This window comes from Polypterus senegalus, chromosome 13 (assembly GCF_016835505.1).
Source record: "Polypterus senegalus isolate Bchr_013 chromosome 13, ASM1683550v1, whole genome shotgun sequence".
Lineage (NCBI taxonomy): Eukaryota > Metazoa > Chordata > Cladistia > Polypteriformes > Polypteridae > Polypterus > Polypterus senegalus.
Genome location: NC_053166.1, coordinates 83,794,746 through 83,810,081, shown reverse-complemented (window position 1 = coordinate 83,810,081; position 15,336 = coordinate 83,794,746). Strand labels below are relative to the sequence as shown.

The 15,336-nt window shown below is 36.9% G+C and overlaps 1 protein-coding gene across 2 annotated transcripts in view; it reads right to left on the bottom strand.

The window, feature by feature from the left end:
• LOC120543143 (nuclear factor NF-kappa-B p105 subunit-like) overlaps positions 1-15,126 on the bottom strand; it is a 93,333-nt gene extending 78,207 nt beyond the window's left edge. For both annotated transcript variants that reach the window (XM_039776026.1, XM_039776027.1), the window contains exon 1: positions 15,061-15,126. In XM_039776026.1, the coding sequence (XP_039631960.1) occupies positions 15,061-15,084 (24 nt within the window). In that variant the 5' untranslated portion in view covers positions 15,085-15,126. The remainder of the gene's footprint in view (positions 1-15,060) is intronic.
• Between the last annotated feature and the right edge of the window lie 210 nt (positions 15,127-15,336).

The following is a 15,336-nucleotide window of genomic DNA, read 5'->3' as shown; positions in this document are numbered from 1 at the left end:
TAATAATAACGTAACATGATTGACATTGTCATGAGTGTTGCTGTCATATATATTCCTGCCTAAATAAGTCACCCTCGCTTCGCTCTTACTTTTTTACCATTCATTTAATCATGGCTTGTGGTGGAAAAATTATAAAATGGAAGGAGGATGGCTTTACCAAAACAATTATTGAGGGTGAATCGATTATTCATAAAGCTTGAATTGGTGATCTGTTTTTCTGTGTTAACCTCATATTTTTTCATACTTCTTTTCAAACCAAGGTGGTGCGAGGATAAAATGAATCGGGATGCACTGATCAATGTAATCGGTGTACCAGGAAATCATGCATTGACAAAAGTTCCCCTTTGCTTGTAATGCAAAGTGTGATTAAATGCATTATTTTTTAACGCATTATGGAGCACATGCATCAAAGCTTCTTAGCTGTGCTTGTGCTAAGAAAAGGAAAGATTTTAAAAATAACGTAACACGATTGTCAATGTGACCTTTTGTAAGTAGTGCCTGGAGGATTCAGTGTGGAGAAACTCTAGAGACAGTGTGTGTATTAACTTGTGGATTTGGTGGCAGTGTCACAAAGTCACTTCTGTAAGACTGCGTTGGCTGCGGACGCTCAGCTCAGAGCGAAATGAGGTAAATGGGAGGGGAGATGATGACGTGACTCCCCCACCCGCCTTAACTGTCAATCCCCACAAACACAGTCTCTCGGAATTTGCATAAGCACAGCCCTTCACCTGCAATTTTAACTTAGTTATAAAGTGATCAAAACTCTCGTTTATATCCTGCGTGCTCTCATTAAACTTGTATCCCGCATTATCTGTGGGCATGAGAAACGCCAGCAGCAGCGTGTCTATGAACTTACTTTAAACTAGGTTTACACCATGCTTTCTGTCCGAAGTAGCAGCACTCATGAATATGGTTGTATATGTCACTCACTCGCTTATTATTGTTTCGCTGCCTTCTCAATTATATAATGCATGTTTTCTTCAGCGCTTTTTGGACGTCTTCCTGGTTTTCTACGCACTGCGTTGACAGTCAGTTCACGTGATTACGTGGGAGGCGTGATGATGTGACACAAAACTCCGCCCCCCACGGCTTTCGAGCTCAACTCCATTACAGTAAATGGAGAAAAATACCTTCCAGTTATGACCATTATGCGTAGAATTTCGAAATGAAACCTGCCCAACTTTTGTAAGTAAGCTGTACGGAATGAGCCTGCCAAATTTCAGCCTTCTACCCACACGGGAACTTGGAGAATTAGTCAGTGAGTCAGTCAGTCAGTCAGTCAGTCAGTCAGTGAGGGCTTTGCCTTTTATTAGTATATATATATATATATATATATATATATATACTAGCAAAATATCCAAGCTTACGAGAGAAGTAGTGTGTTAAAGAAGCAATGAAAAGAAAAGGAAACATTTTGAAAATAACGTAACATGATTGTCAATGTATTGTTTTGTCACTGTTGTGAGTGATGAGTGTTGTTGTCATATATATATATATATATATATATATATATAAATATAAATATATATATATTTACACACACACACAAACATATATATATACATATCTATACATATACACATACATATACATACACACATACATACACACACATATATACACACAAATACATATATATATATACATACACACACACATATATAAACATATATATACATATACATACATATCTACATATATACACACACAGCTATTTCAGATCAGTGCAATACGCTGTTTGTTAAAACGGATGACACCCGCTCTTACGTGCAAGTCTGCGTGGATATTATGAACTATCGATTTGTTCAAGTTCTATTTAAATTTTAAATAGAAGGAATTTTTATTTAGTCGACAGAAATATCTTTGGTAGGAATGGTAAAACAGACAGGAATATTATTCCTGAATAAATCAACTCAAACCTTAAACAACTTATAATATTTTGCTCTCCATAAAAATATATCCTGTCTAAATTATACAAGTTAGAAATAAAGTAAACATTAAAAGAACAAACATTCAAATTTCTTTACTCTTATGTAATTTTATATTTTATAAAAATAAACTTAGATTTTAAATATCCCAAAAGATTTTGCTCTCCATAAAAATATATCCTGTCAAAATTATACAAATTCAAATATGAACATGCTGCATAACAAAACCTGGAAATATAAATAAAATGTGTTCCTTTCAGCAATAACAAATCAAATCATTCAGTTGTCTTTGCTCATATGTCATTTTAGAGCTGGACGCCTGGCATCTTTTTTTGGCCACAGGTTCGTTTCTGTTTGGTGTGAGGTTCTGTGTTGTGGAGATTCTCAGGATGGATTGCAGGTGCTCATCAGTGAGGCGACTCCTGTGTGCTGTTTTGTTAGTCTTTATCACTGAGAAGAGCTTCTCACACAGATATGTGCTACCAAACATGCACAAGGTTCGAGCCGCATGTAGACGGACTTTTTGTTCTTCAAAGTCACCAAAGCGCCGTGCAAACTCAGTGCGCTCAGTTTATCAGCAAAGTGCGTGTTTGGGAACACCGTAGTGACGACTTGGTTTAACATTACTTGGTAATAGGGAAAGTGGGGCAAGTGGTTGTGTCTCCCATAAAAGCAGCTTCAATTGAAATCACTTTGTGATTGTGCACGGTAAAACGTCCGCTGAAGTGTCAGATTCTTATTTAATTCTTCTGCTTTCTGTATCTTCTGCATTGCATTCAGGTCTTTCAGGTTACCCTGATGTTTTGTTTTATAGTGCCGTCTTAGATTAAATTCTGTAATTACAGCCACATTAGCTCCACAAATGAGACACACGGGTTCAGTAAACATATACTCAGCCTCCCATCGGTTTTTAAAGGCTCTATTTTCAGAATCAACTTTTCTCTTCAGCATCGTGTGAGCTAGCTTCGCAATAACTTGCAGCATCTTAAGGTAGACTTGATTAACGCGTAACTGTTCGGCAAGGCAGCTGAAGCGCTGCATTATGGGATCTGTAGTTTATTGTGTTACCAGCGCTTCATATACCCGGCTTTAATAACAATAATACAGTATATAAAATGATCTCGGGCGGATATAATTACACGCCGGGCGGATGTGGCCCGCCCTTGAGTTTGACACATATGGACTAAATAGAACTTGAAAAGATATATTTTTTCAAATGTGATCGCGCAATTCAGATAGAGTTGACGCGACTACAGCCTGCATGCCTCAATAAGTCATCCTCCCTTGCCCTTACTTTTTACCGCTCATCTAATGAATACACTGAGTATGGCTTTACCAAAACAATCATTGATGGCGAATAAAGTATCCATTATTCGAGTATGTAGATCGGGTTATATATATATATACATATATATATACCCGCGTATCGCAGCGAGAAGTAGTGTGTTAAAAAGCTAGAAAAGAAAAGGGAACATTTTAAAAATAACGTAACATGACTGTCAATATACAGTATTTGTTTTGTGAGTGTTACTGAGTGTTGCTGTCATCAAGGATTTGATTATCATTATTTCTTTCAATCTGGTTCGTATTTGTAGGATGTGTTGTGTTCAAGTTACATTCCGTGTTTGTCAATCGCTGTAAAGATGACAGGTTTCATTCATCGATTCGTTTCTTACTGCATCAATAAACAGCTCGTCTTCTTCTTTATCTGAGACCTGACACACTGCATGCACGGGTTTTTTACACTGTCTTCCTTTAGCGGACATTGACTTTTTCCAACGTGTGCTTTGTTTCCGCAGTAGTTGGATTTATGAATATGCTTGTATGTATGAGACGCTTCATATTTTTGCTGCCTTTTCAATTGTGTAATTCGGTTTTGTTCAGCGCTTTTGGAACTGTTGCCTTTTATCTGTGCACTGCGTCAGTTCACGTGAGCCACTCGGTGTACATGCATCGAAGGTTCCCAGCTGTGCTGGTGCCATCTCGTGCTATGTCCATGGCTGTATTTAATGTTACCTTAGTCCTGGCACTTAAAACTTTCTCTCGCAGTTTCGCTGAGTTTGTGTCAAACACCACCCTGACCATCTCATCTTCCTCTCCATAAGCACAGTCCTTCACCCGTGAATATTTACCCGTGGCAGTTTGCTATTGGATTGCCGCTGACGGACGGCCTTATATGGGCAGGCACTAAATTACAAACGCCAGCGGCAGCCTGTCTATGAACTTAATTTAAAGTGTAGGTTTACATCGTGCTTTGTTTCCGAAGTAGCAGAACTCATGAATATGGTTGTATATGTCACTCGCTCGCTTCTTATTGTTTCGCTGCCTTCTCAATTATATAATGCATGTTTTCTTCAGCGCTTTTTGAGGTCTTCCTGGTTTTCTATGTACTGCGTGATTACGTGGGAGGCGTGATGATGTCACACGAAACTCCGCCCCCACGGCGTTGAAGCTCATCTCCATTACAGTAAATGGAGAAAAACTGCTTCCAGTTATGACCATTACGCGTAGAATTTCGATATAAAACCTGCCCAACTTTTGTAAGGAAGCTGTAAGGAATGAACCTGCCAAATTTCAGCCTTCCACCCACACGGGAAGTTGGAGAATTAGTGATGAGTGAGTGAGTGAGTGAGGGCTTTGCCTTTTATTAGTATAGATATATGTTTGTATTGCACCATGAAGTGCATATGTCTGTGTTATTGCCTTTTGGTTTGGGATTTCTAAAAAGCAGTGTTAATGTTTGTAATGTGCTATCTGTTGTAATGGCAAATGCAATGCATTTTACTACTAAAAATGTTTGTAATGCACCATCTTTTAGAGTGACACAGACACAGCAGCCAAACGAACACACAGATACTTATTTTTTTATTATGGTGGATTTTTTTAAAATGATTGTTAGTTTGTGGCCACCTGTTGTATTTTGTTTGTGGCTATTGTTCTGTCTTTTGTTGTTTGAAGCATGGAGGCTCAAGTCACATTTTTGGCCCCAATAGTCAGTCCAACAGAGATGACAGACACTTCTCTAGCATTTTGGGAAACTTAAAAGACCATTGTAGCATTACAATCCACTTATAATTAATTCAGTTTCTCTTTCCTGTTTGACTTTTCAGAGTTTAGCGAAGTTCCTGAAAATGTCTGATTTTTTGAACTGACAGTGAAGGGAGTCATGAGTTTAAATACTTATGTTCCATGACTTTAAATCAGTATAAATGAGAAGGTCACATAAGCAGACATAACTAGACAGTATGTTCAATAAATATTTGTTTACATCAAAAATGTCATTTGTAAAAGTCATTGCTATCACCGGAAGTGCAAAGCAAGGCAGAAATTATTTTGTTTTTCAAATATGCCACACTGCACAGAGATGAATAAACTGTCTACCGATATTTCATAAGTGTTATGAAGACCAAAAGAGTCTTTTGTTAAGATCTTGCTATATAAGAGTAAATGAGTAACAGATGCATTCATATAGCACGTAAACTAAAGTGTTACCACCTCTTTTGCTGTCTGGGTAATTCTGATTGTTTTTTCATAGTGCGTGTACTCTCTTCAAGTACCTGCAAATACACCCAACCTACTGATATTTTCAGTTTTGATTAATTTGTGACTTTATGTCCCTTTAATTGAAAAGCAGATCATAAAATGAAAGGATGTTTACTACTTGCTTACTTAAACTTGGTTGTTTATGTAGATGGCTCCTTTTCTTCTGCATATCAATCTCCTTTGTGTTCACTGACCTGAACAGTGGGGAACAATCCCAGCCTTGGAGGACCAAAGTTGTTGCCTTCTTTTTACCAGCTTAATCAAGAAAGAATAACCTTAAATAAAATAATAGCCAGTGATGTTTAACTGGACATAGCTGCAGCAGACCACTGCACAAGTCTGCAAAGATAACTCTGCATTCAAGAGAAGCAATGAACCACTGCCACATCTAGGCAGAGTTGTAGGTGATAATGGAAGCAGATGCACTCTGGTGGAACATGGTTTTCTTAAAACTATCCAATAATTGTATTCTTCAAAGGTCAGATGAAATTTCATTTAATAATTTAGTTGCATTATTAGGCAAGCTGCTTGAAGGACTAATTCCTTGCATATTTAATGTAGTTTTTTTTCCTAAAAGAACCCTTTGTATATGTGTGCTTTCACTGTCTCACTGCTCAGGGAGTAACACTACCTGTTCACCTCGCTAGCTGATTAAACAATAGTCTTAATCATTTTTGTCATTTGGTAACATTGGTCAAAAGGTATTGAAAAAGCATCAATGTGATGTACCCATTTTAAGAGAGCTTCAGAAGTATAGCCTAGGGATGCAAGCCTAAGGCATTATTCTCACATTAACACTTTACCATTAGCACTCAATCTGACAGTATGTCTTAGAGCTGCAACAAGAGAATGAGATACTTCAACAAAAATGAAGAGAAGAAGAAAGCATCACATTTAAGGACTCTCAACCCAGACTCTGATGTTCATGTCCAAGGTAGCGAGGCAGCACTGGTATCTACCGTATCACAGGTTACCAGTTCTAATATATTTAGCTGAAGTTAGTTCCTGAATCTGTTCCTAGCAGGTTGGTAAGTACTGACTTGTGAAAGGACTATTTAAATTATAGTATGAAGAGCATTTTCATACAAAACATAAGCTCTGTGGTTCATATTGTACTCATGAATGCCCACAAGTGTAAATGTCCAAATGTTGACATGCTTTGGTAAGTTTATTTTGAAGAGACTTAATAACATGGGCCTTCTTCATGGTTGAACAGATGTGTTTTCTATCTACTTGCATTATTTTTGGTGCACATCTGGTGATATCTTCTATCTGTTATGTCAACATAAATATTTTTTTTCCTACAAGCTTTGTTTGTTGTATATGACCATAAATGAATGTCATGGAGTGACTGGCCACTATTAGCAGATACATTTAGTGAATGAATGCAAATAATAGGTAATTGACGAAAATGGCATAGTATATCCCAAGAATGTGGACTACAAATCCTGGCCAAACAGCACCAAACTAAGAGGAAAGGAAGCTAAGTAGCCAAAATAGCAGAAAGGTGAATAATCAAGAACATATTAAAAAGATAAAATGAAATGAGAAAGTATTGACACTGAAGTTTATTAAATTTATGAAGGGGGATAGGCACCAGCTCCCTGGGACCCAGAACTGCATAAAGGCTTTGAAAATGAATGGACGAGCAATAAAACTTCTTTTCAAATAATATGCAATAAACATTTTCCATTTCACTTTAACATAGAGGCACAATGGTTATTCCCACCATCTTGAAAATGTGGAATCAATCCTGTTGGTGTTGTCCATATGTGCATGAGTTTTCTCGGCTCAATATTAATACGTTAATCTCTTTAGCAGTTCTAATTTGAACCAAGACGCATGAGAGGATATGTCTGGGAGTGTGGACTGAAGTGGACTGGCATCCAGTTATTGGCCAGATTATGCAGGCTATTCATGATTGTTTAATTGGAAAATTATAACAGGTGATCACTACCATTGCAAGTAAGTCTGTATGAGAGATTCTTATTTTTGAAAATTATTATTATGAAATTATAAACTTAAAAAACACATTTTGTTGATATTGCATTTTACTGCACTTTTTAAATGATTTTCCGGCAACAATGCAAATTTTAGTAAAATGTTTTATACACTGAACCTCTGTTTTAGACATTTCTTGTTTTTCCATTTTTCTTTATCTTTAAGTCTGATTTTACTGAACTACAGAGTTTATAAATATTTTAACCCCATATAAATACAAAAATTTTCTTTCAGACGTTTGCACGTTCACCTCATTAACTTCAAGATTTTTTATTTTCAATTGTTTTGTCGTAACATGTGATAACAGAAACTCATACATTTAAATATTGATATATGCTGGGTTAATTATATTTGAAGAGGTTTCAAATATAAAATGACCTTAAGAACAATTGATTTCTCTGTCCATTTTCTGAGCAACCTGCTTATTCCGATACAGGGAATTGGCAGCTATGTTGGCAACATCCGATTCAAGGCAACAACCAGCTCTAGTTGGCATGCTAGTCTGTCAACAGGGCACACTGCACATGCACCAATATTCAAATTTATAGTCATCAGTTACCACACAGAAACAGTGTCTCTGAGTCCAAGAGAAAACCAGAACACCCAGAGAAATACGTTCATGTACAGATAGATCAGGTAGACTCAATTCAAACAAAAGCGGGACAGGATCTAATGATGATCATTATTATGTGGTGTGAGAGACTGTGTAAAAATTGCTAAGAAAATACAGAAAAGAAGGTTAAAATGGTATGCGTGTGCGATGACAATAAAGGAATAAATGTGGGGAGAAGAATCATGGATATGGAGGTGTCAGGTTGGAGGAAAAGATGATGAATAAAGAAAAAGTGGATGGACTGTGTGAAGGAGGACCTAAGGGAGAAAAGAAGGTAATGTACAGCCAATGAGAACGGAGGAGGTTGGTCAAATATGGTAACCACACAAGAGGGAAAAACCTTAGAAGAAAGACAGGTTGTGAGTCACTGTGCTCTGTGATGCAATGGTGTCCCATGTGGGTTTGGTTCATAACTTTCACCCAAAGAGACCAATAACAGCCAACAGTTCTTGTTATCCTTGCTTGAAGAAGTGGATTCAACTAGATGGATATTGTGATAAAAGTAGGAACATTCACTTAGATTTGTAAATTAAAATAAGATTAGATATTTTATTGGCCTTCATGTCTGAACTGTGATTATTTTGTGCCTCTGACTGTTTCGCAATGTGACAAAATAAAGAGAACTGCAGTAGAAAGATATTGGGCCAGTGTTAGAGTTCTTCATTTTAGCTTTTAAAAAACTTGTTCTGACCTCAATTGCCTTGATTGAAAAGGCATCCAGAAAATAAAAACGGATAATATCATAAGATTCTCATACCATCTTAATTTAATTAAAGTTTGTGGATGGACCAAGGCCTATCCAGGCAGCATTATGTACCAGGTACGAGCCAGCCATGGTCCTTTGCTGGGTCATTTAAACACTCACATCTACACTGACACAGGTCCATGGCATCAGAGATTGTCTTGCTGATTTACAAGAGGACACTGAGGATGATAAGATAGTCCTCCATTTTTATATGCAAGATCTTCTCATGGGAAGTCTCCAATGTTTTGAGATACTGTAGCTTTTGTGAGCTGGCTGTGTTGTAGTTCATAATGAAAAGGCAGAATATAGGTTTCCATACTAAAGTTATGGTCATGAATTAACTGTTTCTTCTGGTGACCAATAAGTCTACTTGCAGTTTTCAAATGCTGATATTTTTTCTTTGGTAACATTAACTTTATGGGACAAATCAATACCAAAGTAATTGCTACATTTTGCCATATGCAGGAACTGTTTTTGAATCTTCAATGTTTGTATTTCATTTTGAATATGTATTTCCAAACAAAAATATTGATCTTGTGTATTATGTTGTAAATGCACAATTTTTAAAACTGTTTTAGTGACATTACAGAATCAGAATCAGAATCACAGTTATTGGCCAAGTATGCTCACATACAAGGTGTTTGACTCCATTTTTTGATGCCTCACCAAGTACAGTTACATGACAGACCTACAAACACCTGAAAGGCAGTGTAAGACATTCTGAAATAAATAATTATTTAAGCATTAGCCATATGTACGAATATTGAAACATATTGGTATGGAGCCCAGAATGGGCAAGAACAGCTGAATTATCCATTTTTGAGATTGATGGCTATTTATCTTAAATTACTGTAAATCTGTTCTATGTTCATTAATATCAATAATGTGATCCTTAAGCAGCTTGCAAAATATATGGTAAGTAATTTCATGCATTTTTTCAATTATTGTTTAGAACCTACTACAGTTTTTCTCAGTTGCTTTGATGCATTTCTCACAACAGACTTAACATTTGCATAACAGCGAGTGCATTTCTCAAAACACTTAGTGCAAATGGCAAAACATCATGGATGACCAGCAAAAGCAGGTAACCTCTTCAAAATCCTTAATCCATGCCTCAAAAACAAGTATTTACATCGCTGAATATGTCAGTGCCATCAAAATGCCAAGTCCATGAATCATCGTCCACGGACATGACAGCCAAAATGTAAAGTCATGTTATTACAGTTTTTCTCGATTGGTTTGGCTCATTTCTTGAAACAGAAATTACATTCTTAAAACTATAAGATCATTTGGCCAAACAGTCTTACAGTTCTGCGCAACATTACAGCTCACTAGCAAAAGGTCATATCTTTCCCAAAACTGTTCATACATGCTTCAAAATAGATTCCTTTCCCATATAAAGAGTCAGTACCATCAAAATGTCAAAGATCTTTCTCAATTGCGTTGGCTCATTTGCATTCACTTAGTGCGTTTTTCCAAAATAACCTGGATGGTTTAGCACAACACCATGGATCACCTGCAAAAGCTCGTATCTCTCCCAAAATAGTTTACCTATGTGTCAAAACTAAATTCCTTTTCCATTTAAATAGTTAGTGCCCCCAAAATGCATCGTCCCTTTGGCATCGTGTAAGCACTGCAAGTCAAAATGCCTAGATGTTTTGTCACTATGGCAGAGGTCTAGCCAACAGAATACAATTATGTATAAAACTGAAAAAAAAAGGATTTTACAGTAAGAGCAGCCTCCAAAGTTTGACATCAGACACACTGCACTCCTACTTCCAAGGAAATTGTAATCATTTTCATTGACACACATAAAGTAACTTCCATACATTAGAGTACATAAAAATGTATACAGTATTCTGTACATGTACGAAATATAAACACAAACAAAAACAAGAAAAATTATATCTAGCCTACAGTAGGGCTTACAGTAAATAAAGTTTCACAACTAAGGTAACTTTCACTGGTTGTTGTCGTCACCGTCCCTCTCCTGGCCACCATCCTCATCCTCCTGGCCATCCAGCGCTGCTCTCTGTTTGGCCATAGATTCTCATCCACATCGCAGCGGATATTTTCCCTTGCGATGCAGCGAGGGAAGAAACGGCGAATGTCTCAACCATCCCCTACACTGATCCCCTGTAATGTCCTCACATGCAGCATCCATTGCATGGAGCAGGGATCTCTGGTCTTGAGCCTGATGTTCATAGACTTTCCACCTCCAAGCAGAAAAAAATTCCTCAATGGGATTAAGGAAAGGAGAGTATGGTGGTAGTAGCTCCATGAGCATCCTTGGATGGGTGGTGAACCAGGCCCTGATGAGCGGCCCACGGTGGAAATTTACATTGTCCCACACGATCACATAGTGTGGTAGGTGAGGCCCTTCGAGACCTCTCTCATTTTCTGGGATCAGATGTGTATAAAGACGGTCCAAGAAAATGAGGAGCTTTTGAGTGTTATATGGGCCTAAACTGGGGATGTGTGTGGCCACACCATTCTCAGATATGGCAGCACACATTGTTAAATTGCCCCCTCGCTGGCCTGGGACATCCACCGTGGCCTGACTTACATGCACATACTGGTACCGCAGCTCTTTCACTCTGTCAGAATTCCTCTCAAATGGTACCCTGTAAATCTGCTTCATGGTCATCTGATGCTTCTTCAATACCCGGTCTATTGTGGAGATGCTGATAGAGTTGACATTTTGGAATATGGCATTGTCTTGAAGGATTGCATCACGGATCTGTCTCAAAGTGAGAGCATTATTTGCAATCACCATGTTACAGATCTCTTGTTCTTGTTGTTCATTGAGAAGTTTTCTTCTGCCACCCATGTGAGGTTGTCGTCCAATCCTAGACGTAGAAGTCAAAGGACAACACTGTATGACAATTCGTAATGTATGCCGTATTTGTTACAGAATGAGTTACTGTACTGTAACATCATATTGCAACATCACATTGAGGTAATATATTACAGTACTGTAGGCCTACACACACACACACGGAATGAAGAGTTTATACATGTCTTGCTTTACAGTATGCACAGTACTGTATACTGTAATGACTCCATCATTGACTGAGTACATACCTGTTTTCCCTGCGAAAGGTTTGGATGATGGAGGAGACAGTAGAGCGAGGCACATTAGGCTGCACTCGGCGCCCAGCCTCTGCCATTGTCAGGCGATGGTTAACCACATGGTCTACAATTGTGGCCCGAGGACAGCCGGTGTCTTCGTGCTCCTCGGCCTCTTCCCCTTCTTCTTCTTCTTCTTCTTCTTCTTCTTCTTCTTCTTCTTCTTCTTCTTCTTCTTCTTCTTCTTCTTCTTCTTCTTCTTCTTCTTCTTCTTCTTCTTCTTCTTCTTCTTCTTCTTCTTCTTCTTCTTCTTCTTCTTCTTCTTCTTCTTCTTCTTCTTCTTCTTCTTCTTCTTCTTCTTCTTCTTCTTCTTCTAGCAGGAGGTTGCCCTTCTTGATTTACTTGGTGAGGTACCTCCATGTTCAAATGGTACTGGCCCTAGCCAAGCTCTATATATACACGTTTGGCAGCATTCACAACAATAGACAGCACCTGTCAGGTAACTAAACAAACTGTTTGGTTGGTCATCTGAGATGTGGGAAACTCCTCCTGCGTTGGTCAAGTTCTAATTTCACCTGATTGTCAATTACTGTCATGAATTTATCAAATGTTCCAAGAAATTCATATATGGTGTTCATGGTATTATGTTCTTGACTAATTTTGACAATTGAACAGACTATTGTGCATATGATGACTTACACGATGAAATCATGCTGACATGTTTTGGAGAGAACAACCATTAGACTGAGAATCAACTAATCAGTTTAGATCAGCAAGATCTATTTATTTGGAAAATGTGCTAAATGTGGGCTTATTGTGCTAACTGCAGGCTACTTGTACTTAACCATTTGCAAAGATGCACTGAGACACTTGAGACATGTACTAAGGCATTTGCAATTTGATGAAATCAATGAGAAATGCCATTCTGTTGTGAACATTTGCAAGGTGGTTTGGAGATCTGTCCATGTTATTTTGAGAATGTCATCTCGGTTTCAAGAAATGAGCCAAACCAATCGAGAAAAACTGTAATATAAAATTGGCACAATCTAAACATTTTCTGATGCACAAAACATCTACAAAACACCGATTGCAGGAGATTGATTCAAGAAGAATATTTTATTGATTGCACAGGTATATGGTGACATACCATGCACTGCACTTGGAGTCTAGCAAAAAATGCATTTCAATACTTTATGCATAACATATGAAATAAAGGGAAAAAAAATTACATACTGAAATGTGTATTTTGATATTGTTTGCCATTGATGATATTGTTCCATTTGCACTAAGTGTTTTGAGAAATGCACTCGCTGTTATGCAAATGTTAAGTCTGTTGTGAGAAATGCACCAAAGCAACTGAGGCTGATTGATCTAAGATCTCACACCTGCCCCGAATAATGTGTCACCTGAGAACAATTTAAGGTGGTGCAGGAATCATTAGTATTGTGAATACAAACCAAAAAAAGTTTTATAGAAACCTATAAAATACACTTGACAGCCAATGATATCTTGTTGAACACTTTTGACTGCAATGACTTACACAATGAAAAAATGACAAGTTTGTCTGGAGTGTAAGACTATGCAAAAGAGGGCTACACAATGCATTTTGATCATCATGACATAAGCAACCGCTGATGCATGATATAGCTGAGAATTGCGCATAAGCATCTGCCTGAGTGAACTAAAGCAATTGCAAAATGACGAAAACACCCAGAAATTGCTGTTATGATGTGCACAACTGACTAAAGGTTGTGGGAATTGAACGAGCAGTTTTGAGAACTGCAGTTCTGTTGTAAGAAATGCACCAAAGCAACTGAGAAAAACTGTAATTCAAGGCATGCACCACAACTATATCAGAGCCACTCAATTGCAGGGTACATGTCCATACTTACTAATGCCAAACCAATTTTAGTTGACAATCATCCTTACACATAAATCATTAGGAAGAAATCTATAGTAACTCAGAAAAGGCCAAGCAGACTTCAAAAAGAACTTTCATACTTCACACCAAACATGACTAGATATGGTATTTTCACCCGGGGCTGCATTGTGCTACCCCACACAGTAATTAAGCTAGTAACAAATACAGTGTTAATTCAGTGTTAAAAATGAAGTTGTTAATCTTAACTTAATGTTTAATAAAGCCTTTCTTTCTTTCATTCTTTCTTTCTTTCTTTCTAGTCACAAATTACAGTTTCCATAATTTCAAACACTGTCACGCTTGGCAAGTTTCTGTGTTTATGTTTCTTCTGGTATGACAAGAAAAGAGAAGTGAAAGAGAGAACACCTGCTTTCCATGCAGAATTATTGGTACTTGTAGTTTAGATTATGTATATTCAAATTATTTTTCCAAAGCTCAATAAAGTACACTTTAAGTTTGACTTAGGTTATAGATTTTCAATATTTATGAGTTTAAATATTTGTTTTCCTCCCATTTCAGAGCCAACATTGATTCTTTCATTGTAACTGGTACAGTAAAAAATGCAATTGCAACGTAAATTATAGGAAATTATACCAAATGTTTGATTGAATCTCCAGTCCATAATCACTTTTACAAAGAAAAAAATTAAATAGTTTTACAGCTATCAATATACTAATTAGGTTTGTTTCTGATCTTTGTAAATCTACATCATTATATTTAAATTGCTCATTTCAGTAATAAATACACATTATAAAGCACATTTAACTGTTCTACAGTATTTATTTATTTTATTTCCCTGTTAACTGTGCTTTAATAAAAAGTATCATGAGCAAAATATGCTAAAATATAACTAAAATGAAGCTTGAGGAATATATATAAAGTAGTCTTAGCAGCCCACAGAACATTATGTTTAAAAAATACTTGCTAAAATGTAATGGTAATGGTAATGTAAAATCAGAGCTTGTAAAGAACCAGGAAGTATTTTTTACTGTTTGCACTATAAAGAATGTCAAAAACGTTAAAGTAGATTTAGTCATTAACATACTTTGACATTGATCTATTTTAAATAGAGCTAAATTCTCAACCTAAAACATTAAGGCATGCATAGATAGATAGATAGATAGATAGATAGATGTGAAAGGAGAACTATAATATATGCTGGATAGACAGATAGATATACAAGGAGTTATATAATAGGTAGATAGGTGTGAAAGAAACCATTACATAGATAGTTACCCACCTTATTTGCAGTGCCACACATCATAAACCCACGAAGCACAAATAACCTTTCTGAGTGAATGTCTGAAACCAGAGATAAACTCTGACAGCTGTTCTGTTCAGCTGTGACTAGTTGATACATAATAATCAGAGTTCTAAATATCAGGTGTCTGCTTTTACAAATGCACAGTCGTGGAAATCATGAAGTTCTTTTTTTTCACTCTTTTTGACATATTAATCCAAAGAATTTATTATTCCATTTGAGCGGTATTTATTATTTGTTATGAGTTACATTAAA